Source organism: Mastigoproctus giganteus, chromosome 3, assembly GCF_048544385.1.
Source record: "Mastigoproctus giganteus isolate SK-2022 chromosome 3, ASM4854438v1, whole genome shotgun sequence".
In the NCBI taxonomy this organism is placed as follows: Eukaryota; Metazoa; Arthropoda; class Arachnida; order Uropygi; family Thelyphonidae; genus Mastigoproctus; species Mastigoproctus giganteus.
In genome coordinates, this window is record NC_143577.1 from 217,699,914 (window position 1) to 217,726,884 (window position 26,971).

At 37.4% G+C, this 26,971-nt stretch overlaps 1 protein-coding gene across 1 annotated transcript in view; it reads left to right on the plus strand.

The window, feature by feature from the left end:
* LOC150088720 (protein HIRA-like) overlaps positions 1 to 26,971 on the plus strand; it is a 375,669-nt gene that overhangs the window by 310,774 nt on the left and 37,924 nt on the right. Inside the window, exons 24-25 of the mRNA XM_090369626.1 lie at positions 4,542 to 4,664; positions 25,948 to 26,111. Coding sequence (XP_090225752.1) covers positions 4,542 to 4,664; positions 25,948 to 26,111 — 287 coding nt within the window. The remainder of the gene's footprint in view (positions 1 to 4,541; positions 4,665 to 25,947; positions 26,112 to 26,971) is intronic.

Consider the following 26,971-nt stretch of genomic DNA (forward strand, 5'->3'; position numbering starts at 1 on the left):
CCAAAAGGTTTATGTGATAATATTTAAATAAAACTAAATGCAACTAGGCATAATATTTTAAGAGTTTAAGGTTCTATATCTATATAATATTGGTGTAGATACACCATAGACAACTCTTAAAGAAAAACTACGGTAGTAGTGTGAAAGGCATCATTTCATCTGTCTATTGTTAGTGGAACTCCAATTGTGTCTCCATTAATGGTTGAGATGCTAATCAGACGAGGTATAAACATTTTTTCCAAAAGTCTCTCTCTCTCTCTCTCTCTCTCTCTCTCTCTCTCTCTCTCTCCCCCCCCCCCTTCCCCCCCTCTTCAAATGAAATATAGTTGTCAAATCTATGGCAAACATACACATGTAATACTGTATATATGTCAGTGGTTTCGAATTGACACACCTCCAGTGATTTTTCATGAACTGGATGTGATCTGACCTAAGTCAGTAATTTGCATATAAAATAATTATTTTAGTTTTTAATGTAAAATATGTTCCACTAGTCAAACCAAAAAAGGTTTTTCTTCCACCTTTGCATGTGAAGCTTGGATTAATGAAAAATTTTGTTAAGGCTCAGGGTAAGGAAGGAAGTGGATTCGACTACTACCTAAGAGAAATGTTTCTCAATTTAACAAATACAAAACTGAAAGAAGGAACTTTTACTAAGGCTCAAATAAAGAAATTCCTCAAAGACGATCTATTTGAAACAAAGCTACAGGATACTGAACTTGGTGAACATTTCAAGCAGTTGTGCATGGATTTCTTGGAAGAAGGAAAGAAAATAATTGAATCTCTGGTGTCAATTTTACTGCAATGTTTTAAAGATGGACTGCTTGATTGTCTTTGAAAATTCATTTTCTTCATTCCCATCTCAGCTTTTTTTCCTCAGAATTTGGATGATGTAAGTGTTAAACAAGGGCAACACTTTCATCAGGACATGACCACAATGCAAAAGCAGTACTTGAGATTGCTGAAATATTGCCATAATGTCAGAACACAGCTGGTTTCTTCAGGTGGATTATAGTCCATTTTGCTTACTTCTTAAGTAAGCAAAATGGACTACAAGAAATCTTTCTAGGGGCAAACCTTTGTAATGAAATAGAATGCGTGTAGTACATTGTGTTTGATTATATATTAAAATGAATGAGTCATTTTTAAGATAGCATATGTAATTATTAGTTTCTTAAAATTTAATTTCTTATGTGGATCAGTACCCACTAAGGGTATTGGACAATATTCCCATACACTTTAATTATTTAGAATGGCAACATATTTGAAATAGCTCTGTATTCAACCACAATACAGTCTTGCTCTATTATGATGATGTTTCAATCCTGACTTTGGGGATCATTATCAATTCTTTTACTCAGTAATATGTATTTTATATTTATGCACAGGCAAAAACAATTACCTGTTTTAAAAGTGGTGCCATTTTGCAGTGGGGTGCCGCAATTTGTGTCATGAAGTAGAGTACACCAAAGCATTCAGTAAAAATGGAGTGGTAGTTAGATAAACATTGTGAATTTGCTGTTGAAACATTTTTTAAATCGGGGAAGCCACTTCAGCATTGGAAGAAATGGTAGTGTGTTTAACACACTGGATTTACAGATTTAAAACAACAGCATCTGTAACAGATGTGAAACCTCCAAGTTGGATGCGTATGGTACTTGCCCCATAAAATATTGAAAGAATCAGAGCAATGTCACAATGCAGTCCTTGAACATCTGTTAATTATCGGTCATGAAAATTGAACATACTGGAACAAATTGTACACTGTATTGCATCCTTGGACTCGGGAGGTTCCCACGGACTGTAGATGTGCCAATGTATCCCCAATTCACAAAGGAGGATCGAAGGATGACGAGTAATTACAGACCAGTTAGTTTAACTTCTGTTCTGTGCAAAATAATGGAGTCACTGGTTAAAGATGCATTGCAGGATCATCTAGACAAGACTGCAGCAATAATTCAGACACAGCATGGGTTTCTTAAGCGAAAGTCCTGTCTGACAAATTTGATTGGGTACTATAATGTGGTTACAAAGAAACTGGATGCAAAAAATAATTTTGATATCATATACTTGGATTTCAGGAAAGCTTTTGACACTGTTGCACATGGAAGACAACTGTACGAATTCGAGCAGAATGGTTAATACCATTCTGCTCGAATGGTATTAACCATTGTAGCAACTTAACCTTAATAGGTTAAGTTGCTACAATGGATAAAAGGGTGGTTGAGTGGGAGAAAACAGAGGGTGGTAGTCAAGGGGCACTATTCTTCGTAGACTGATGTTATTAGTGGAGTTCCACAGGGTTCGGTGTTGGGCCCACTGTTGTTTTGTATATTTATCAATGATATTGATGAAGGTATATCAGGCTTAGTGTCAAAGTTTGCAGATGATACAAAGGTTGGCAGGGTTGTTAATGACAGTAATGGCAGTGTGCTACTGCAACAGGATCTAGATAAGTTGGGCAAATAGGCTGAGAAGTGGCAACCGAAGTTTAACATTGACGAATGCAAAGTACTACTTATGGGAAGCAGTAATTAGCCATAATTATGAGAGCTTCTTTGGACTCAGGAGAGGTACCCGTAGACTAGAATGTGCAAATGTGACCCCAATTCACAAAGGAGGATCAAAGGCTGACACAAGTAATTATAGACCTGTGAGTTTAACTTCTGTTCCAGGAAAATTAATGGAGGCACTAGTTAAAGAAGCTGCAGGATCATCTAGACAAGACTTCAGTTATAGCTCGGACACAGCATGGTTTTGTTAAGAGAAAGTCATGCCTGACCGATTTGATTGGATACTATGATGCAGTCACAAAAGAACTGGATGCAGGGAATAACTTTGATATTTGGATCTTACAAAGGCTTTTGATACTGTTACACAAGGAAGACTGCTGAACAAATTGGAGCAGTGTGGCATTGGAGATAAATCGCTGCTATGGATAAAGGGATGGTTGAGTGGGAGAAGACAGAGTGGTAATCAATGGACACTGCTCATCATGGAACAGTGTTATTAGTGGAGTTCCTAAGGTTCAGTGTTGGGTCTATTGTTGTTTTCTTTTTAATAAATGATATCGATGATGGTATATCAAGCTTAATGTCCAAGTTTGCAGATGATACGAAGGTTGGCAGGGTTGTTAAGGACACTGTTGACAGTACACTGCTGCAACAGGATCTAGAAAAGTTGAGTAGATGGGCTGAGAGGTGGCAAATGAAGTTTAACATTAACAAATGTAAAGTACTACTTATGGGAAGCAGTAACCCCAGAGTGACGTTTCAACTCTGTGGTACTACAGAGTTGAAACTCTGTGGTACCACAGACAGTGGTAGAGAATGAAATGGACCTCGGGGTAATTGTGCAGGCAGATATGAAGTCTTCTGAGCATTACAGACGGTCTGCAAGAGGAGCTCATGGTGTCTTGTCAATGATAAAGAGGAATATTTCTAGCAGGAATAAAGAGGTGATTATCCCCTTGTATAAGGCAATGGTCAGGCCACACTTTGAGTACTGTATACAGGTCTGGTCTGGAGGCCTCATTTTAAGAAGGATGTAGAGCTGTTGGAACCTGTACAGGAGAAGGGCAACAAGATTAGCGAATGGAACAAAGGGTTGCTCTTACGAAGAAAGGCTTAAATTTTGCAAATTACAGTGTCTGGAGGCTAGGCACCTGTGAGGTGATCTGATTGAGGTGTATAAAGCCTTGAATGGTTTGAGCATGCTCAATGCTGATGGGATTCTTCCTCTTGCTCATGGCGCCTCCATAGCCAGGTGGGAAGGAGCAGCAGTGCATAGCACACGCTTCTTGAGTAGACCGGGGTTCGAGCCCGTCACCACCAAATACGGAGGATGTGGAAAGGTCAGGGAATGACCACCGCATATCCCGGAGCAATATGGCCTTAGTTGCTAATTCTCCTAAAAACCAAAAATAACAAAATGACAAATAACCTCTTGCTCAGAATAATCACCTGAGAGGCCATAAATTCAAATCGAGGAAAAACAGATGTAGGATAGATGTTCTGAAGTTTGCCTTTAGCCAGCGGGTAGTTGGTTGGTGAACAGACTTCCATCATCCTTTATTGTGGAAGTTGATAGCCTAAATAAATTTAAGGCTGGGCTGGACAGGTATTTGGAATGAATGTAGGGGTGAAATGGGAGTTTTTTTGGCTGATGTTGCATAAGATTGCTTTCTTGCATCATGTGCCTCTGCTAATGCACATCAACAATCACATCTTTTTGCAGGTTCATGAGATGTCATCCATTTCTCGTTGCTGGTAAATTCATTTGGGCACTAGTTGGTCATAGCTTAAATAGCACTTTCCTGCATACATCAGGAATTCCTGCCCACTGTGTGACCACTTTGATTTACATATTTTTGCGTGTAGCCCAAACTTCTAAAGTAGTCCTAATAAAGTGGTCAGGTAGCATGGTTTAAATAAAAATTCAGTCCTGCAACTTTTTGATACTATCTTGCACTCTTAACTGAACAAATTTTTTTCTTTTATTATTTTCATAAAAATTTAAGGTTTTATTATATATATTTTAAGGTTATTAGTGAGCCACAATAATGATATCCTTCAGCAATGTTCTGATTGTCAGTCAAGTCTTCCACATGAAATGGTTAATGGAACTGTATTACCACTTGCATCTCTTCAAGGACATATAAGGAGGTAAGATTACATACAGTCTCAAAATTTGAGTGTATGATATATGATGACTAGATTACTTCTTTCTAAAGAAACCTTGATTTCACTCACAATTTTAGAACTTTATCCATGGTGTAAAATGTGATATATATGTGTATATATATATATATATATATATATATATATATATATATATATATATATATATATATATATATATATATATATATATATATTGTGTTCTTATTGAAGATTATATTAATGATATCTGGTAATGTTTACAATATTAGGTATTTATCAGTTGTGCAATATTAATGCTATTGTACATAGGGCAATTAGACATTATACATGCATGAAATTATATTGGTCAGTTTTATTTAATTAAATGGTATTTATCTGTAGGGAATTAGGTGTATATGGACCAAGCTACCAAGTTAGTAAAAGTAAACTAGCTTTAGCCTGGGTGGCCTATATAACTTTATATTAATGAAATGGAAATAAAATAAATATAAAATGATGCTAAAAATAAAATATCAATAAAAATGATAATAAACAACAAAAATTGCAAAAAGCAAATAACATTTCCTCACATGGCCGTCAGTCTGCTACTTCATCGGGGCTTTGAGCAGATCGCTAGCCAGACTAAAGACAACAGAAACAGGTAGGTATGTCTCATACCTACCCGTTTCTGTTGTCCCCATACCAGTTTTGCCAGTTATTAGTATTAGTAACGGCCGCATGGTGCAAGAAAGCCTATGACTTATGCTGCACTAGCCAAAAAAAAAAAACCCCGAATATAACAATGATGAAAAAAAAAAAAAATAATAATAATAATTAATAAAAGAAAAGGAAATTAAACCTATCATCCTATGCACTTCCCTCACCCAAAGGTACTATCCAGATGACCATTGAATTTCCCCAAACTGTCAGCCTCTACCACCCATGTAGGCAACTTATTCCAGTAATTTATAACTCGCTGGCTAAAATAAAACTTCCTGCAGTCCAATCAAAACATACCCCCCCCCCCGTAACTTGAATTTATGTCCCCTAGTTCTAGCATCATTTATAATCTTGAAAATTTCGTCCTCATTCATTTTACTGATGCCTCTCAGAGCCTTAAACACCTCAATCAAATCTCCTCTAAGGTGTCTAGTTTCCAAACTCTGCAACCCACATATTCAAAGTCTTTCTTCATAAGGATGCCCTTTTGCCAATCTCACCGGGCGAGTTACCCGTCTTTGCACCCTTTCAAGAAGCTCGATGTCTTTCTTTAGGTGCGGTCTCCATACTTGAACACAGTATTCCAAGTGTGGTCTAACAAAAGCCTTATATAATGGGATTATTACGTCCCTATCTCTACTTGTAAAAGTTCGATAGATCATTGATAGGACACCATGGGCCTTCCTTGCAACCTGTTTACAATGCTCAGAGAATTTCATGTCTGACCGTATCGTAACACCCAAGTCCCTTTCCTCCAGTACTGGGTTTAGTTGAACTCCAAGTGAATGAGTAATTGTGGTATTTTCCCAGGTGTAATACCTTACACTTTGTGGATTAAAGCATAGCTGCCATTTTTCTGACCATTCCTGGAGTCTATCTAGGTCTCTCTGAAGAAGCTCAGCTTGAAAGTGATCATTAACTACTCTACCAATTTAACATCATCTGCAAATTTAGACATCACGCCCTCTATTCCTTCATCAATGTCATTTATGAAAATTAAAAACAACAGCAGTCCTAATACTGATCCTTGGGGAACCCCACTTCTTACATCAACCCAATCTGAGGAATAGCCATTTATCACAACCCTCTGCTTCCTGCCCTGCAGCCATCCTACTATCCATCTAAGGATTTTTCCTGTGATTCCAACCTGTTCCAGCTTATAAAGCAACCCTTATGTGGGACTGAGTCAAAAGCTTTGCTGAAATCTAAATAAACCACGTCGAATTATTCCCTAAATCCAGCTCGTGAGTGACCCTTTCAAAATAGCGAACCAGATTTGTTAAACATGATTTTCTCTTTACAAAACCATGCTGGGTATCCTTGAGAATTTCAATTCTATCCAAATGATCCTGAATTCCACCCTTGATCATTGCCTCCATGATTTTCCCTACCACTGAAGTCAGACTGACAGGTCGATAATTTCCCACTTCACTCTTAGAACCACCCTTATGTATGGGAGATTCATTGGCACTTTTCCAGTCCAGGGGAATCTCCCCAGAGTCTAGTGATGCTCGCATAATTAGCCTCAATGGTTCAATGCACTCACTTGCTGCCTCTCTTAAGATTATAGGGTATATTCCATCAACTCCAGGAGCCTTAATGGCCTGTAGGCTCGAAAGTTTTATTTTTTTTCATTAAATAATCTTGTGAAATTTCAATATCATTAATTACATATTTTTCAACTTCGCTCCCACAATTTCCCATTGCCACAAAAGGTTTTTCATTTGTAAATATCGATGCAAAATAACTGTTGAGTTCATCTGCAACGGCAGCTGGTGTATTTAATAGTATCCCCTTTCCCTTACGTAAAGGTCTGATCTGGTTTGTCCTGCTCTTCTTGGCATTTATATATGTGAAGAATTCCTTATCCCCCCCCCTCTTTGCTCGGTTTGCTAGGGCTTTCTCATAAACTGCCTTTGCCTGTTGAACCTTTTCTGTGGCTCTATTACAGATCATCTTGTAGCTGTTATAGGCTTCAGTACTTTTTATTGCTCTGTAACTTTTCCATGCCACCTTTTTCTGCTCAAGTAATATGGCAACTTCACTATTCATCCAACTTGGATTCCTCCTCGTGAAGTATTTTTTTAATGGTAAATACGCATTCAAGGCATCTGTGATTAATGTTTTAAAAGCATACCACAGTTTAATAGTATTCATTCTCTGTGCAATATCTACCCAATTAATATAGGCCATGTAGTACCTTAAGGCATCGTAATTTCCTTTTCTGAAATTAAAACCCATTCCTTTGCCTTTTACTACTGCTACCTCTCTCTCATCATCATCCACCGTAGAACTCCGTGATCACTTCATTCTACTGGTCCCTCTACTGTCAGCCCTGTTATGTCATCTGATTCATGGGTGATGATGAGGTCTAGGATATTCTTTTCTCTATTACTTTCCCTGACATGTTGATACAAATAACAGTCATCTAGTCGATTTAAAAATTTTGTTCTCCATGTCGAGTTTCCTTCCCATTTACCTCCAATCGATTAGAGGCAAATTACGCTTACTTGCCCATTCATTTGCATATAGAGGCTTTTGTCATAATCTTCACAATCACCTGGTCTGTAGATTACTCCTACTCACATATCTTTGTTTCCAACTATCTCACACCATACAGATTCTATACTTATACTAGCATGTGAAACGTCTGAATCTGGGAAAGCTATCATCGCACACAGGCTGCTTCTGATAAGAAGCATTACCCCACCACCCCTTCTATCTACCTTATCCTTCCTAAATACAATATACAAGACATACTGAAACTCATCTTCCACTATTTGCGGGTGGCACCACGTTTCTGTAAGCCCTATTATGTCTGCATTACTTGTTTTAACCAGCAGTTAGAATTTGCTCATTTTATTGATGACACTTCTAACATTACTATATAAACAATTAAGACTTACTGTTTGTGTATATTTAACAACCCTAACACAACCCTTGAAGTTTTTCAGGCTCTCTTCCCTGCTCACTTGAAACGTTTCTGCCCCAGAACATCTAGATAATATGTCCAGTTGGGTTAACAGATAAGAACTCTTGAGGTATGTGCAAGAGTTACTTTGACCAATATTATCAGATAAACTCGTGTCAGTATTACCCACATCCCCCTAACTAGCAGTTTCCCTGAACCTTTAAGGTATCCTCAATAATACTGGCAAAACGTTTGCACCACCTTTGTTTAAGTGTATCCTGTCTCTACAAAACAAATTCCTTCTACCTACAAGTGTGGACCATGCTGATAGAAATTTCCTCCCTAAAGCCTTGCAGAGTCCTTTAAGTCTTGAGTTAATCCACAAGGCTTTTAACGTATAATCCCTCCTATCGTGTCTGACCAGAATTGCAGACACATAAGCACTGTGGCCTAGCTCGCGGCATTTTCTGAGCACGGTCCTGTATTTTTCCAACAAATTGTCAGATTGTGTATGTTTAATGTCATTAGTCCCCACATGAATAATAATATTCTCTTTACCCCCCCCCCCCCTTAAAATCTGACAGTCTGTTGGTGACATCATTAATAGTTGCTCCCGGCAAACATAACCTGGTTCTACTCCACTTATCCTTATTACAAAAAATATTCCCCATTTCCCTGACAATGGAGTCTCCTAATAAAACAAAGTCCTTTTGAACCAGAGTAGTTTGCACTTGGTTTTTCTATTTTGAGGCCTGCGGGTGTGCATCACTTGTAGATTGCTAGAGTCTTGAGTCCTTGACGAGCTCCTAGATGCATTATTCTCGAGGGCAAGCACCCGTTTTTTCGAGTGACTCATTGTTCCATCAGTGCACCAAATCGTAATTTAAGATCGTGCACTCCTTACATCGATCACAAAGAAAATAATTCCCAGGTGAGCTATGATTAGTCACCAGGTCGACCTTGGAAAACATTCCACAGGTTCCACAACGGATTAAATCATGACTCACCCGTAAATCGCCATCGGCTATTTCCGTGTGAGTCATGATACCCTGTGACGTATTTAAGTCTGATCTCGTAACTACCATTATAAAATTAGCTAAATATCAATGAAAATTAACTTTAAAAAATTATATCTATAATATTATAAAAATCAAACAATATCTAAATAAATCAAATATTTAATAGCAATAATCAACAGTAATACAATCCACTTAACTAAGGATCCCAGACGAAGCCCGTCAACTCACCTCGAATGCCAACACTCGAATCGATTTTTTATCACTTAAAAATTTATTAATTTTTAAGTGATAGTATTAAAATTTATAGAAATTAAATGTTTTTTTTTTGTGAATAGATAATGTTTAATTTAATTTTTGTAAGTGTCCGGCAAGATGCCGGACACTTTGCTCTAGAGACTAAATACAGATAAATACTATTTAATTAAATAAAATCGACCAATATATATATACACAGACTTGTTTGTTCATTTATTACATATTAATAATACGGTAATGCTGCTGATAAAATTCCTGTTGAGCTTGGTAATTTCAGTTTACTCATTTTTGAACATCTTAATACAATTATGTTAACTAAAAATAAAAAACTTTTCAAGAGTCTTGTATATAGTAGAAAAAACTGCCAAGCTAAACACATTTATGATATAGAAAAACAATATTCAGCTGTTCCTTTTATGTAAATGTGAACATTTATTAATGCTGAAAATGTTAACTTTCTTACTGTTTCATTTTTGACTCTGCTTTATAGTTTATTCTGTGAAGGGACTATTTCATTTACTGATAAATATACACAAACATTGAAGCAACTTCCTCCTGAAAGAAAGGTAAAATTGATATGGTAGTGAGGTTATGAGTTGCTTCAGTATTATCATTGCATTAAATTATATTGACAGAGTCTGAAAATAGATCAGGGAATACATTTGAACTCATTTATAGTTCCTTAGTTTAAGCAGCATCTCAGTTATAATTAGTATCAGCAATGGCCACATGGTGCAAGGAAACCTATGGCTTATGCTGCACCAGCCAAAAATAAATAAATAAATAAAATAACAAAAAAAATAAAATAATAAAAAGAAGAGAAAAAATTAATAATACAAAAGGAAATAGACAACCTATGCTTTTCCCTCCTCCTGTAGGTAATTGACCAACTTACCTTTGAATTTCCCCAAACTGTCAGCCTCTACCACCCACCCATGTAGGTAACTTAATCCAGTAATTTATAACTCGCTGGCTAAAATAAAACTTCCTGCAATCCAGTCTAAACATCTTCCCCTGTAACTTGAAATTATGACCCCTTGTTCTAGAATCATTTATAACCTTGAAAATTTCGTCCTCATTCATTTTGCTTATGCATCTCAGAGCCTTAAACACCTCAATCAAGCTCCTCAAAGGTGCCTAATTTCCAAGTTCTGCAGCCCACATATTCAGTCTTTCCTCATGTGGACGTTCTTTTGCCAATCTCACCAGGCAAGTTACCAATCTTTGGACCTTTCAAGAAGCATAATGTCTTTCTTTAGGTGTGGTCTCCGTATTTGAACATATTCCAAGTGTTAGACATGACATTATAGCTCAGATGCTGATATTTTTTAGAGTATGTAATTTGACAATGATATACTTTAAAACAGGGGTGGCCGATTTAATTTGTGATGCGATCTACTTTTTTCTTCAAAATGTGCTGCACTCTACCATCTCAAGAATTTCATTGTACATGGTTAAAAAGTTAATTAACACATATTGAAAGATGTTTTATAAATTTTAAAATTAAATACAATTCAGAATTCTTATTTTAAATTCATACATATTTAAATTATGTGAAGTTTGTGTGTTCATGTTGGGATATACTGTGATAAGGCCAACCGTAAAGAATCTTCTGTATGCAAGTCCGTAAGAAGTAGAGCAATTCTTAAGTCTTTGTTTCAAATACGAAAATGCCGATTCATATAGATATGTGGAACCAAAACAGGAATTTAAAAGTTGATTGCATTTTTTTACGTTTGGGTACTTTTCTCGTCAAACATATTTCCAAAAGTCTTTTTCTGATGATCTGGCTTTTTGATATCGTTTCGCAATGTAATAATTTCATTTTCAAGTAATATTTTCTCCGTGTGAAAAATCTCAACGATTTTTCTGAAATTTGTTTCGTATTTAAGTCGACATTAAATGGAGAAGAAATATATTGAACAATATCTTCAATTGTTTTAAAATCACTGAATCTGGTTTCAAAATCATCCACAACTTTCTCAATTTCAGAAACATATTTCTCACTATTAAATTCAAAAACAGGATATTTTTGCAAATGATCTTGCATATTTGCAAAATGATCAATTTTTTTTTCTTTCAGATCCTTAGCCATTGCCAAAAATTAATATTTATATGCAGAAATACTACAATCATGTCACCCACTTCCCCCCCCCTTGTAATATCAAATTCAGATCACTTAATTTACTGGTAAAATCTGCCAAAAAATGCCAGATCACACAACCACTCCGTATCATGTAGCTGCTGTTAATCATCTTTCCTTTGATCAGCAATTTTTTTAATTTCATTCGAAATCTCTGTAGAAACTTACTCCGACTTGGCCATCTGACATCTGTGTGTAATATCAGATCTGGTTTTTCATCGAGTTGCATTTTGAAAGTCTCCTTTGAAGAGATTATCTTCTAATGGAATTCACGATTTCGAAAACTATGTCCATAACACTTTTAGTATCTAATCTTTTGCTGGCTAACGCTTGGTGGATGATACAGTGGTAACTCAGAAAATCTGGAAATTCATCATCCTTTTGGCACAATGCAGTGAATCCATTAAGATGCCTTGTAATTGCTTTAGTTTCATCTGTTGTTATTGATCCGAACTTAAATAGTAGTAATTAAATTTTTTCAATAAAATTTTTGAATGCATTAAATATATCAACACCTTTAGTTCTTTTCTAGTGGCAGAATCATCGAAAACCATACGAATAAAAATGATCAGTTGAGCTGTATCACTGACATCTCTAGATTTATCCAGTTGTAAAGAAAAGGGCACACAATTAGCAATATGAGCACGCAATTGTTCGCTCGCATTTTTGCTCATTTTTTCGATGTGTCGCATCACAGTATTTCGAGATAATTGCAGATCCTGAAGAGTACTTTTTTTATTTCATTTTTGATCTTAAAATTTTCAAAAAGAGAATCTGTTATTTCTAAAAATGCGTCTTTGATGAATTGACTGCAAACCATCATAAAATGGTTTGCATTTTTTTTTCAAGAAGATGACTCATTTTAAATGATGCTACAGTTACTGCTTTAGATTGTAAATTAATGTCATGAAGAAATTTTGTTGTGCGAATAATCTGTATTTAAGTTCTTTTAATTTATTTTTTCTAAAGCCACTATTAGGTGGAAAATCCTATTGGTGCTTACCATTGAGTGCATTGAAGTGCCTTTCTAAATTTCCTTTTTTGGGTATAGCCACGGAAGCATTGAAAATCTTTTTTTTTTTATTTAAATCAGATTAAGGTGAACACCTTACCCTGGAAATGGTATACATAGCCAGAGGTTTTCTTGCTAATATACAAGGACAGTAAGATTTAAGTGATTGTCTCAATTCAACAGACATAGAATTTTACAAAATTACTTAAATGAATCATTATGAATACATAAATGAAACATGAGTGAATATAAATAGATAAATGGGAGAATACATAAACAGTCATATGACGAAAACACAAGGAGAGTGATGTTTTTAGGAATAAAACAGTATATCATAATATTACTTAAAATACATATGATGAATATAGAAACAGGGAAATGGTCACATGATTAATTGGTCAGGACCTTTCTTTTACCAATCTTGATCTGGTAGTTGTTTGACAGGATGGTGTACATGCGTTGCACAATCTCAGTCTGATAGCTCTTTTCTTTGTGAAATCATTATAGTATTGGAAGGGAACATCCGGTCTGCAGATTTTATCCTGTTCCTGGGTGGCTGCATTATATTTTGGCTGTGTCAACGGGATCTGCTGGAAGTTGGATAGTGAAAGACTATCTCATCTATGCTAGGGATTTCTATCTTTTTGATGATGAGTTTTGAGAGAGTAGAAATATTAATTTTAATTAGTATCAGTTGCCAGGGTACCATCTAGATTTGCTTGAAAAGTTCTTCTAGAGGCAGTAAACGTGTTTCCTAGGTAGCGGTTAGCCGCCTCAGGATCCAGTATTCCACAGTCAGGAACCGCCTGAAATTTTCAACTGGTGTGGAAGTCCGTATAGGGGAGGCATATAGGGCAATGGGAGAAACGCATCTCACCACATAGCGTGTTACGGGATTAGAACTTCGTTTCCCTGTCATTAATTTATTTTTAACACGCCACAGAGCCCCAATGGTTTCTTTCTTGCCTCTGTGAGGTGAGGGCAAAGGTGAGTTTTTCATCCCATATCATCCTAGGTCTTTATATTGTTGCACTCCCTGAACAGGATGCCCATTGAGGACAACACTGATATCATTCTTCAGCCTTTTCATAGTGAATGACATTTGAGCGATCTTGTTCAGGTTAAGGGTAAGTCCAATGTCATTTAGGAATAAGGCAAAGTTGTCTGGAAGCATCCTTTGCAATTAGCTGTGGATTGCGATCATCCCTGGAAGGAATGAACATCTTGTCGTGTAGCGTCAGATAGGGGTCAATGGCGGCAGCAAAACGTAAAGCAGAAATGACTCCATCCTGAGGGAGTCCTCTGTTCAGGGTGTATGTGAGGACTGTAGTGTCATTCAAAACTTGTTTTCCTGTTGGTCAGTAGAGCTGCAATTTTATCAAGAAGGGGGCTCCTGATCATATGGTAGTCATGCAATATTTTTAGTAGGGCTTTGATGGAGGGTCTCTCAAATGCAGAAAAAATATCCATGAAAATAACATCTAGTTGATCTCCACTATTCAGAGCACATTGTATTCGACCAAAGGTCTCAAGAAGGTTGGTTGTGGTTGATCTCCCCTTAAGTGTTGAATGAAGGTATGCTGGGCAATGCCTAAAGCAGTAGGTACCAAAGTACTTTAAGAGTGCTTTTTCAAAAATTTTTAGGGTGTGGCAGATAACTGAATGAAATGGGCCTGTAATCCTTTGCGGTCTTGGGGGATGTGCCTTTTAGGAACGGGTTTTGAATAGTACAGGTTCCACATCTGTGGGACGTTGGCAGTTTGCAAGATATGCTTGAAGGATAAGATCGATTATGTAAGGGCTACAGATCTTGATAATGGGGGGGGGGGTGCATCGGGCCCGACCGTGGGCTTGTTTGAGAGACTGTTGATGGCTTTAATTGCTAATTCTCCTAAAAACCAAATAACAACAACAACAACTGTTCATGGCATAAGTGAGGTCAGCCCTGTTGAGGGTAATGGAGGACAGTTGTAGTGTATTTGTTCCTAGGACATAGCTAACATTTACATCTGCACTATCTTTTCCCAGATCTTTGAAGGTGTTGAGAGCCCATTCCGATAGAGAATGTTTACTTATTATTGTTTCCTTATTTGTTCCAACTCTTCTGTTTGAAGCGAGCCCATTGTACAGTATTTGCCTTTGAGCTTGAATCTTAGATCTCACAAAAGCCGCTCTTGCCTGGTAGTAAATCATCTGTTTTGATCTGAGGGATATTTTCTAAAAGCCCTATAGGTCTTCTGTTTTTTTTTGTGAGGAGGACTTTTAGTTCAGTTGAGAACCACGGCTTTGTCCAGTGGCAGATGCAGACTTCTCTAGCTGCTCCTATTTCAGCAATTTTTTTTAAGGTGCCACGCAATGGAGTTAATAATCTCTGTCGACGGAAAGTGCGTGATTGCGTGCCAGTCAGCTGATTTCAAATATTGAAGGATATTGGCTTTTTTGATGAACTTGGTGGAGAAAATAAAATCTATGAGTATTAATAGACCCAACGTGTGCCAAGGAAACATTCCCCACACCACCTTGCACAGTAGTTGTCAGACATGATGGGTCCATGGATTCCTGTTGTTTTCAGCAAATTCCGAGCCTTCCATCAACATGATGCACCAGGAACTTTGACTCGTCAGACCAAACAGCTGAAGTCGACCGGGCTAGCCGAGTGGGTAAAGTATCTGCCCAGCAACCCAAAGGTCGCGGGTTCGATTCCCGCCTCGGGCTTGGATCAAAGTACTGCAAAAACCTTGGGAGGTGCAATATGGCCACAGAAGCCGATGCGCCAACAACTACCAAATCAAAAAAAAAAAAAAAAAAAAAAACCAAACAGCTGTTTTCCAATCCTCGATAGTCCAGTGCTGCTGGCATGCTCTCTTCTTCTTCATTGATAACAAAGGTACATGATGTGGCTGCCGGCTGTTGTAGCCCATGTGCGACTAGTGGTCCATTGCGATATCTTGTTCTGCACACCAAGGTTATATTCTGATGTGATGTGGGACATTGTGGCCTGTCTCTTTGCTTGCACAATTCTATCCATCCTCCTCTGACCTCTCACGAACAAGCTATTTTCTTCCACAGGAGTGCCATTGAGAGGATGTTTTCGGTTCGTTGCACCATTCTCAATACACCCTTGAAAGTGTGGTTCAGGAGAACTGCCGTTTCAGAGATGCTTTGTCCAGCACTTCTTGCACCTACTACCATGCCACGTTCAAAGTCCATTAGATCATTCCTTTTCCCCATTCTTGCTATGGTTTGTACGCTTAACTGATACTAGAAAGGTTGTTCTGCTGCATTTATATCCACAACTGTGGTTGTGTGATTTGCAACGTTGTGGGACAGAACATTTGTGCACACAGCAGGGGTGTACCTAATAAAGTGGCAGCACAGTGTACGTTGGTTGGTAGTTCAATGACAATAGGTGAATGGTCCGAAGAGAATTCTGTTTGGGAGGGAGCTCTCCTAACTCCTATTATGTTGTGAAATAACAGGTCTAGCCACTGAGATCCTCTTGTTGGTGATGTGTCAAGTTCTTTCAGACCGATTCAGGTTTGTGAGCGCTTCCTTTTCATTACTGAACTTCGGGGGGGGGGGCAAATTGAAGTCGCCCAAAATGATGATAGGTGAAGTGACTTTAACGTGAGTCATGATCCAACTGTACAGCTCGTCTCTATCATCTGGGCTGTGATCTGGGGATATGTATATTACCACAAGCTGCAGCTGGTATTCGGGATGTTGACTCCTTTTATCTGATATCGAGACACTTGAGGCCTCAAAATGTTTTGAGCCGCTCCTCCCCGTATGGGTAATATGGAATCGTTTTTGCTTGCATAACATCACCCCACCACCTTTCTTGTGGGTTCGTTCATTTGTTATGATATTATATTTGTGTGCTCCGGAAAGGTTCCGGAGCACACAAATAGCTCGTTCACAGTGGTGGAAGGGTCCGGTTTTGTAATAAATAATTTCTCTGACGGAGGTGCTGCTTTAAGGCTTGAGAATTGAAGTCGCCCAAAATGATGATAGGTGAAGTGACTTTAACGTGAGTCATGATCCAACTGTACAGCTCGTCTCTATCATCTGGGCTGTGATCTGGGGATATGTATAATACCACAAGCTGCAGCTGGTATTCAGGATGTTGACTCCTTTTATCTGATATCGAGACACTTGAGGCCTCAATGTTTTGAGCCGCTCCTCCCCGTATGGGTAATATGGAATCGTTTTTGCTTGCATAACATCACCCCACCATCTTTCTTGTGGGTTCGTTCATTTGTTATGATATTATATTTGTGTGCTCCGGAAAGGTATGCTATTTGTTCGTCTGCACGGAGCCGTGTTTGAGGTAGGCACAGAGCGACGTATTCTTCAGCTATAAGCAGGGACTATATAAAGTATGCAGCTTATTGGCTATACTTTGAACATTCTGGTAGAATTTAAGAGCAGGATTTTCACTGTTGAAAGTTCTAAATTTAATTGCTACCTGGAGCTTCCGTTTGGTTCGTAGGGTGTGTGTGGTTTTGAAACATTTTTTTTACTTTCGAACATAGGGACCAGATTCGGGGATTAAGCAAGCCATTGCGGTGACTACGGTGACAAGAGACCTGAAAAGAGCTGTGTGTGGGGTGTTTGGTCTCTTATCTGTCTGACATCGACTTGAACATTACATTTTCTCAGAATATATTCGCTTAGCTCGTTCACAGTGGTGGAGGGGTCCAGTTTTGTAATAAATAATTTCTCTGACGGAGGTGCTGCTTTAAGGCTTGAGAACCTGTCTGCACCAAGGATGAAGCGAGTTGTCCTTTGTGAAGGTTGATCTGGCTCTTTATAAGCATAAAGGCTGCCTGGAAGATTACTTGAGCTATGGAAAGTGGAGCTGAGTGGTATCCTGACTCGTGACTCAGCCACGTGATTCTGTTTCTGGCGGAAACTTGGACACTTCCTTATTGCATGCTGGTGTCAAAGGGAAAACTGGTTCTGACAAGAATAGGCTTCATTGTTTGACAGAGGTTCCATTGTGGGATCAGGTGCACTAAAGTCGTCAGGTGCAGTCTATCTTTGTAACTGATGGATGTGGTATCCTCCAATGGTAGAATGGATCATGAAGGAGCTGTCTAGGGCTAGTTGCGATTCTGAAAAGCCACAGGCTTGAGATGAGATCTGCTTATATGGTGTTCAAATCTGTTGTGGTTTTTTTCCCTCCTTGATGACTTGTTCATGACTTTCATATTATTAGGCTTGTTTGGGCTTAGCAAGGTTGGTTTTGAAAGTCACAGAGGACCAACAGCCAGTTGGTCATCTGTGACTTTGGAGTAGTTTGCTGGCCTATCTGTGGAGGAATGAGGGTGCATTTGGTGGACAGTGTCATAAAAAGTGGAATCCTGAGCAGGAATTGGTGCTGTAGCCCCTCTTCTTGATGAAAATGATACGTTTTACCCTTTTTCATAGCATTAATTTTAAATCAAAGGGTATTAAATTAATGTAATTATTAATGTAATTATTAATGTACTGTTCAGTCATTAATATTAAGTAAGCAAGCTAAATAAGAATTCACACACACTACGTAATTGTGTGAATTTTCACGAGACAAGCCTAGCAGCTGCGTGGCGACAAGAATAGTCGCATGGTTGAACGGATTTGTAATATGCATATATAGTGGGGCACATAATAATAACATCTAGATTTTGACTAATCTATTTTTATATATATTTAAAATTCGTCATGGTTGACTGAAATGAAAGCAGCGATCGACTTGTTGGCCACCCCTGCTCTAAAATATCAGCCTCATGTGTAGGGAAAAGGGTCAGGCTGACCCCTCAACTTTAAAACCTAAATGATATAGTGGTATAGGTTCACATTATTCCAACTACAGAAGTTTACAACACGGTTATTAGTGAGTATTTTTAATTTATTTTTATTTTTTTTTTTTATTGAAATTTTTTTTGATCTGATCAAATGAATGACAGTTGCTCTATCATTGTTTACAAAAATGGCAGGCTGATGCATCAATTTTTCAGCCTTCATTAACTCACTTAATGCTAGAACTGCCACCTAGCAAAAATACCTGAAACTGCTGTTGCCAGTCATTTTGACTGCTGTACATAAAATACATTTAAGTTGTGTTTTCAACATTTTATTATAAGCATTGTTATAAAGTAAGTGAAAGTAGTACGTAGTGTTGTGCTTATGGTAATACATATAAAAGTAATATTTCTGATAAAAAAATTTGAACAACTTTTTTGTCTAGAAAATCAAGGGGGAGTATGTGATTATTGAAGTTTAAAAATTAATTTGTACAATTTAAACAAATGACAGTTTTTCCAATAGTTCCTGTATACTTTCTGCATACATACTGCACATTTCTGTAGTTTTTTTTTTTTTTTTGCCTTGCATTGCCTAATTTGACTTTGATGCCTTTGAGAAGTTGGCTGCTATTGTTACTGGTTTGAGCTGCTGCTTTCTGTGAGCTATATACATGGTTGTTAAAATTAAAGTATCCCTATGTAAAGGGCTCTGGAGCAAGTTCTAAGGTTCATACTGAAGAGAAATTTGGACAACAGGTACAAAAAGAATCCGCTTGCCATTTATTGGAAAAAAAATTAGTTACAAAATTTGTCACTGTATGGCACGTAACTATCTTAGTTACGATTATGCAAATAACTTACGTTATTTGCATAATCATAAGTTATTGCCACAGCACCACTACTCAGTCTACTGTACTGTATAAAAGCAAAGCAGTCTCTTCAAAATCATACAGTAGATGTTTGCCTGCACTAGCACAGCAGCAGCAATGCCAACAATGTTGCAGGAAAAGGTGCTATTAATGAAGCTGTACTATCAGAATAGCAACAATGCAGCTGCGGCTGTCACAGAATTCCGGCGTCAGAAGTGCATAAGGCATGGACCTATGACTGTTTGTGCTGTTCGCAAAATGATTGCGAAATTTGAAGCAACAGGACATCTTGGTGTTCAACCAGGCAGAGGTCAAAAACGAGTGTACTCCTCTCGTGTTGAAGATGTGGCTATGGCTGTCGTGGACTTATCGAGTCAATCACCATGTGGTAGTGTAAGTGTGCTAGCTGTTTCTCGTGAGGTGGACATGCTGTATTCCACTGTAAGGCTAGTAATGCATCAGGTGTTGCAGTATTATCCTTACAAGGTGCACATGCTAAAGCATGGTGATGCAGATATTTGTTTCACATACACACTTCAGTTTCTGGCGTGAATGACAGTGGATATCACTTGGCCGTGGAACATCCTTTGGAGTGATGAAGCCCACTTCTGCTTAAATTAACAAGTGAATATGTACAACTGTCACATTTGGGCAACAGAAAACCCTCAAGTTATCCAAGAGGTCCCATTGCATTCTCCAAAAGTGACAGTGTGGTGGCCACATTCATGATTGGGCCAGCCACATTTTTTTGAACAGGTAACGCCGACTGAATCCCACACCTGTTCTGTCACTGGACAGCAATATTATGAAATGTTAGCAAATTTCACAATACCAGAGCTGCAACAACGTGGGTGCCTTCAGGATACCATATTCATGCAAGATGGTGCACCACCCCACATCTACTGTTATGTTTGAAGATTGCTAAGGCAACACTTTACAGACGAATGAGTCATCAGCCATTGTTTCCAGACATTTTGCCCCCCGATCACCGGACCTCATCCCATGCGACATCTGGTTGTGGAGTTTTTTGAAGAACCGGGTGTATCGGGAAGGATGTGTCAGACTCGGGCAGATCTGAAGGACAGCATTAGACGTCATGTGCTGGCTATTCCAGTTGACATGTTAAGTTCTGCTGTAGAAAATGCTGTTCTTAAAATGGAAACTGTTATTGACCAAAATGGAGGACACATTGAACAATTGTAGTGCTGTCCGAGTGATATGTATTGCCACAGCGCCGTATAGTGACAAATTTTGTAACTTTTTTTTTTTTTTTTTTTCAATAAATGGCGAGCGCGTTCTTTATTTTACCTGCTGTCCAATTTCTCTTCAGTACGAGCCTTAGAACTCACTCCAGAGCCCTCTACGTAGGGATACTTTAATTTTAACAACCCTGTATATTTTCTTAGTCCTTCAGCTAGATTCAGTATAAAATCTCTTCTCTTCATAACTTTCCCTGTCACTTTTTTTTTTTTAATGGGGGGGGGGGAATGTCAACCCCGTACTTTGTTATGTCATAAAATAATACTGTGTCAGGTTTGTTCTTTGTACCATTGCTTATAGCAATACGTGTATGAAGCGTACGCAAGCTTATGATATTTTTATTGCTTTGGCCTGATAATTCTGCCTTCTTTTTTATAGACATTGGAACTTCTACAAGCACAATTCACAGTTCCCACTATAGTTGTATGTTTTTTTTTAACTAATTTCTCTGCCAGTTCAAAACTGGTAAATAAGTTATCAGTGGTTACATTTCTACCTCAATTCAAAAATGGTTCCATTAGTTTTAGGATGACATATTCAAAAAGTAGTTGACTAGCTGGGCTTATATCATGTTTCCCCAATTAATAGAAACCTTTCAGTAAATAGTTTGAAGTTGTATCAGCTGCCACCCAAAACTTTTTATACCAGATTTGTCTGGGTTTTTTGGCCATATGCTGGGTGAATCAGCATTTAGCTTTAGTTAGAAATAGCTGCTCATCTATTGTAACGTTTGCTCCAGGTATATAGCAAGCTTTACTGTTGGAAATAAATTTGCACCATATTTCTGAAGCTAAAGTAAATTTATCATTTCCTAGACACTCCTTCTTTGAAGAACATATGTTGAATCTTATGAACCGCTTAATTTAACAAAAGTTGTGATATTGTATCATGAGAAAATTGAGGCCCCATACAGTTGACCACAAACTATCCAGTTCTAAATTTCTAGCACCATATTCTTTGCGAGCTTAAAGTACAGTGATAAAAGTATCAAGTTCTTGAATGGATGTAGACCAGTTATTATCCTTCTGTCTTTATGCTTCAATTTCAGTGCAGTTCTGTATGTGTTTTATCAATTAAGTGTCAGCAAATAAACAAAACTGACTTACCACAGAATCCATCTTTCATAAGGAGTTGGCCTTTTAGCATCTTGCATTTTTATTCTCTATTTAAATGATATACACATTGGCAATGCAGTTAAGTTTTTGTGCTTTTATTTTTTTAATTTCATGTGTAATTGGAAAGGAGCGCTGGCATAGTGTAAACAAAAATGAAGAAATTAAGTGGTGCTGTGAGAGTGCAGTGCATTTTTCTCTTCAAAGAATCAAAGCCTACAATGCTAGTTCAGCATACATTTTGTATACACTATGGGCTGTAACTTCCTAGTACCATTCAATCTATAACTATTACAATAACTTTGTTGAAATTGGTTGTTCTGTGTGGCAAAACAAGAAGACCAGCAGGTCCTTTGTAAATGTTGAAACAGTTAAACCCATGAGAACAGCTTTTGTTTGTAGTCCCAGGAAATCCATAAATTTGAACTTTAATGGCCTCAGTTCCGTGATGTGGATAATTTTAAGAGTGTGCCTTCATCTCAAAACCTTAGGGGCTGTGAATGCTGCAAGCCATTATGGGAGACAAGATAAGATGTCAAGAGTTTTGCACAAACTGTTGGCTTAAATGGAAAACGGGCAACATTTAATGAAGTGCATGATTTTTATGATAAGTGCAAATTCCATTTAAAAGGAAAAGTGAGTAAACAGACTATGGAGAACTGAGGATCCTAATAATTCACAGAATATCTGTGAGATAACCCCAAATTAAATGTTTTCTGCCCTTGATTACTTGAAACTTTATGGTCCTTTTCCAACAGGATGGCGCACTTCCCCAATTCCTTGGGCACATTCAAGATTTCTTGTCAGCTTTCTTGGTCAGTGGATTGGAAGAGGTGGTTCAATGCTTGTTCTCCCTAGACTTGTCCTCCCTGATACCTGTGGTTACCCCTCTCTGGAGATTAAAGGATGCAGTTTACATTTTACCATTACCAACAGGCTTGATTAAGTTGCAAATGAGAATCATGGCAGTGACCAAAAGAGTGATACCTAATATTCTAAACATGTGTGGCAAGAAATTTACTTCCATTGGGACAGCTGTAGAATGACTGGTGGCAGCGATATTGAGAGATACTGTTGGGGGGAGTATGTGATTATTGTAAATTTGAAAAACACTGGTCTAAGGAACTTATACCAGTGTGATTATCCCTTTGTATAAGGCAACAGTCAGGCCACACCTTGAGTAATGTGTACAGGTCTGGAGTCCTCATTTTTAGGATGTAGATTTGCTTGAGCGTGTACAGCGAAGGGTAACAAGATTGGTGAGGGTAATGAAGGGGTCCTCTTACCAAGAGAGGCTTAAGTTCTGAAAATTGCAGCGGCTGGAGACTAGGCACCTGCAAGGTGATCTGATTGATCTGGTGTATAAGGCCTTGAATGTGTTGAGCACTGAATTCTGATGGGATTCTTCCGCTTGCTCAGATTACGAACCTAAGGGGGGAAATTAGATTCAAATTGAGGAAAGACAGTTGTAGAATAGATATGTGGAAATTTGTCTTTAGCCAGTGGGTGGTTAATTGCTGAATCAAACATTTGTCTGTCGTTGTGGAAGTTGATAGCTTAAATAAATTCAAGGAGGAACTGGACAAACTTTTAGAGGGAATGGTTGTGTTTCTTTTTTTAGCTCATACGCTTCTTTCTTGCATCACATTCCTCTATTACTATAATTATTACTGTTACTTCATTGTGTAGTTTAATTCCATAGGCACTAAATTAGCATTAATACTAAGGAACACAAATTACACTATGTTTTTAAAAAGATAGTTCAGTTATCACTGACAGTTTTGGAAATAATTACATTACATATTTCCATCCTCGGTGTGACTATGGGATATTCATGGTTGCGCAGTTGCATTTTTCTTGTTACTATAATAAACATGACATCGCAACTCCACCCAAGGAATGTGCGACACATAATACCAAAATCCTTGATGTTTTGTAACATTAAAGGGGGGGGGGGGTTGAAACATTTACAAAACAATATTTTGCTAAGAAAAACTTTAACAAAAAAATTGTGTGCCATTGAATTTCGATTTGATTCGTACAGTGTTTGTGGCTGGATGGTCTGTTCAAAATGTCCTAAGCTTTTTCTGATGAAGCACTATTTCTGCTTCTTCACTATATGTGTAATATAGTGAAGTTTCATTTCAGTTTCATTGGAACTGTAGGTAAAATATAATTCTAATGCCTCTTCAAACAGTCCACTAGTTATTGAAATTCAGCCCCTCGCCCGCTTCTAAATTTATGAATTTTTTAGGCAAAAATGCTTGCCTCAGTTTTTCTTGTTTTTGTAAGTAGAGTTCTTCAAATTAAAATGATTATCCCTATTCTAAAAAGTCCTAAAAACTGCTTCTGTTGAAATGAGTATATTTGGGCATGGCACTGAATGGATTCAAAGCTTCTCCAATTAACATTGTAGCTAGCCAATCTCAGTTGGAGGGAATAAGATTTACAAAACATGCAAATAAACCTGTGAACACTGTTGTACAGACATAATACTTGATAAACTATAAGAATTATTGCATCATGCATCAGTTCCTATAGTTTATCATGCATTATGATCAAAGTAATCATTGTGCCAAAAATTCCCATTGTACAACATGCCCACAAAGAAATTTCTTTGTTATACCATGGGGTTGCACACTGTGGTAATCCTCCTTTATAATTTAATGTGATTTTAAGACTTAACTGTTTTGTTATTTTTTTTGGAATGCAAGTACGGCTTTTCTCTTTAATTCTTAATTCACACTTGAAGAAGGCTCACAAAGAGGAGATGGAACATGTGGTAACCCTAAAGTTTAAATTTGAATGTTATTTATCTGTAATCCCATTTAATAAATGCTTTAGCCAATGCTTCAGGAGAAGTGTTTCCTTTGCCACTTATCTTTGTCCTGCACACAGACAGTAATTTTCAATGAACACATAATTCTGGAAGAAGTAAATGGAAACCAAGCAAGTTTTTAGACATACTGACATGTCGTTGCCTTAGGTGCCTCACTACGCAGGTTAAATATACAAAATGTAATCAAAAACTTTGGGGGTGAACTAATATTTTGGGAAATGATGAAGCGTACCGAATATTTGGGTGGGTCTCCTTCAAATTCACCATAGGTATTAAGAAACCATAGGCCACCTTGATGCTGCATATACCATTTCTAGCACTTCTGGGTGCATTTCCAGTAGGCATCTTTTGGAATTGCTAATAGTTCTTGTCATGTTCTGACTTTTAAAGGAGCATTTTAAGCTTTTGGTGGGAGGTGGAAAGGATCATGGAAAGCTAAATCCATTGAGGATGAGGAACTAATGATGGAGTGCTTTGCAAGAAATTTGACCTATATGGAACAAATTCATAATGAACAATGTCCTCTGAGTCAAAAAATATAAGCATGACCTTCACATTTGATCAAGATTGCCTTGCCTTGCCTTGCTTTTTGGGCGTTGGAGAATACTGAGTCTTCTGTTGAAAGGACTGGACTTTTGTTTCTGGGTCAATGGAGCCATACCTTACATCCACAATTCATCATAATAATGAAAGAAACACAAAGTGTGGGTTAGTAGCAGCAGCAGCAGCAGCATATTGACAAAAGTCCTGCAAAGAATATGTGAGAACTTTCTACTCTGTATGTCATCAGTAAGGGTGCAAGGTGTAAACTTAACTCATTCCCAAATCTTGTGCAGATTGATTGGACACTTTTTCCTAATTTGAAACAAAATTGGATGCAAATCCTCTGTCCAGAACAGAACTTATAAAATTATGATTTTATGTTGAATTTCAAAATGGGTAGGTAAATTTCCTACTTATTTTAAAATCGATGAAATACATAAAACACCTTTTACTTGATGCGTGCTAATTAAGATTGACTGCAGATAAATGAGCAATTCATGCGTTACTATGCCAAGATGAGTCGCTGAGGATGTTGTGATGTCACAAATTTCTACAGCATTGCAGTTTGTATTAACCACATCACAGTTAAAGCTATTTCTTGGCCCAGATTTGGCACATTGTTCTACAGTAGATATTATTCATAATTCAGTGATAGCCATGTGTAAAATAATTTGATTATCATGATTCTATTCAAAAAATGACACACATTCGTTTTTTTTTTTTCTTTTTCAGTTGTTTCTTAAATGTGTGAGGCAAAAATTTTAGCAGTGTTAATGCAGATTTTATTTGCCATAACCTTTTATGTAATTTCAATCTGAATTTTCAATTAACATAGGCCTGTTCGTGTAGCAAGAGGCATGTTTCGTAGTACACCAAACATTCAGCAAGCTTGCACATTGAGCCACCTTGATTATCAGCTAGTAGCCTCTCTGTGTCTTCATTCATCAAAGGAATACCACTCCTGGCTGTTGACACTGGCAAGATATTTGGCTCAGGAAGGTGAGAATATTATTAATTTTATTTAAAAAAGAATTTATGTAACAAACCTTTATTCATTGTATTTTAATTATCTTTATAGTTGGCGCACTATGGTCATAGTTGCCGATGCGCCCAATAAATCCCGAAACAAACAAACAAACAAACAATCTTTATAGTAAATAAATTTTAATAGGCAATTACCAATTTATTTACTGTAATTGTTTGAAAGTACTTTATACTTAACATGGTACAGCCCCATCATGTTAGAAGCTATATTGTTAACTTTGATATTATAGTTCCTTATTTACTCTGATGTAAACATCTTGATGCCAAATGCTGCAGATTTTAGAATACATAAACTTAAGGCTTATGAGCTAAACTGAAATTGGTTATAAGCTCATTCGCTCATAGATTAAAATTCAAAACCTATTCGTTAACCTGATGTTAATTAAAACTCAATTTCTAAAATGACAAATTAAACAAATCAGTAAAAGAAGGCTGCTTGAGATATCTATAGATCATCAAGACATCTTTTCAATGTGCAATGTATAAAAGTAATTTTTAATCAATTTGTTCAGGAAGTGAGATAGGCAAAGGCAAATTATGAAAATGGTGTAGCAGATAAGTTCATGAAAGAGAGTAAAGAGCTCTTTGCATATCAAACACTAAAAGGAAAGGAATGAACTATAATGGTCCGCTAGGGGAGCAGCAAGATAAATCCAAGTATAGATGACTCCAAGAAGATGGTTGGTGAGTTTTAATAGGTTCCTTGCATCTATATCCATCTCCAGTGATGCCAAGCAGTTGTAATTGAGCAATTTCTAGGATACCTCTGCAGCTAGAATTACCATGAATTTCTGTTGCACATGTTAAAACCTGGT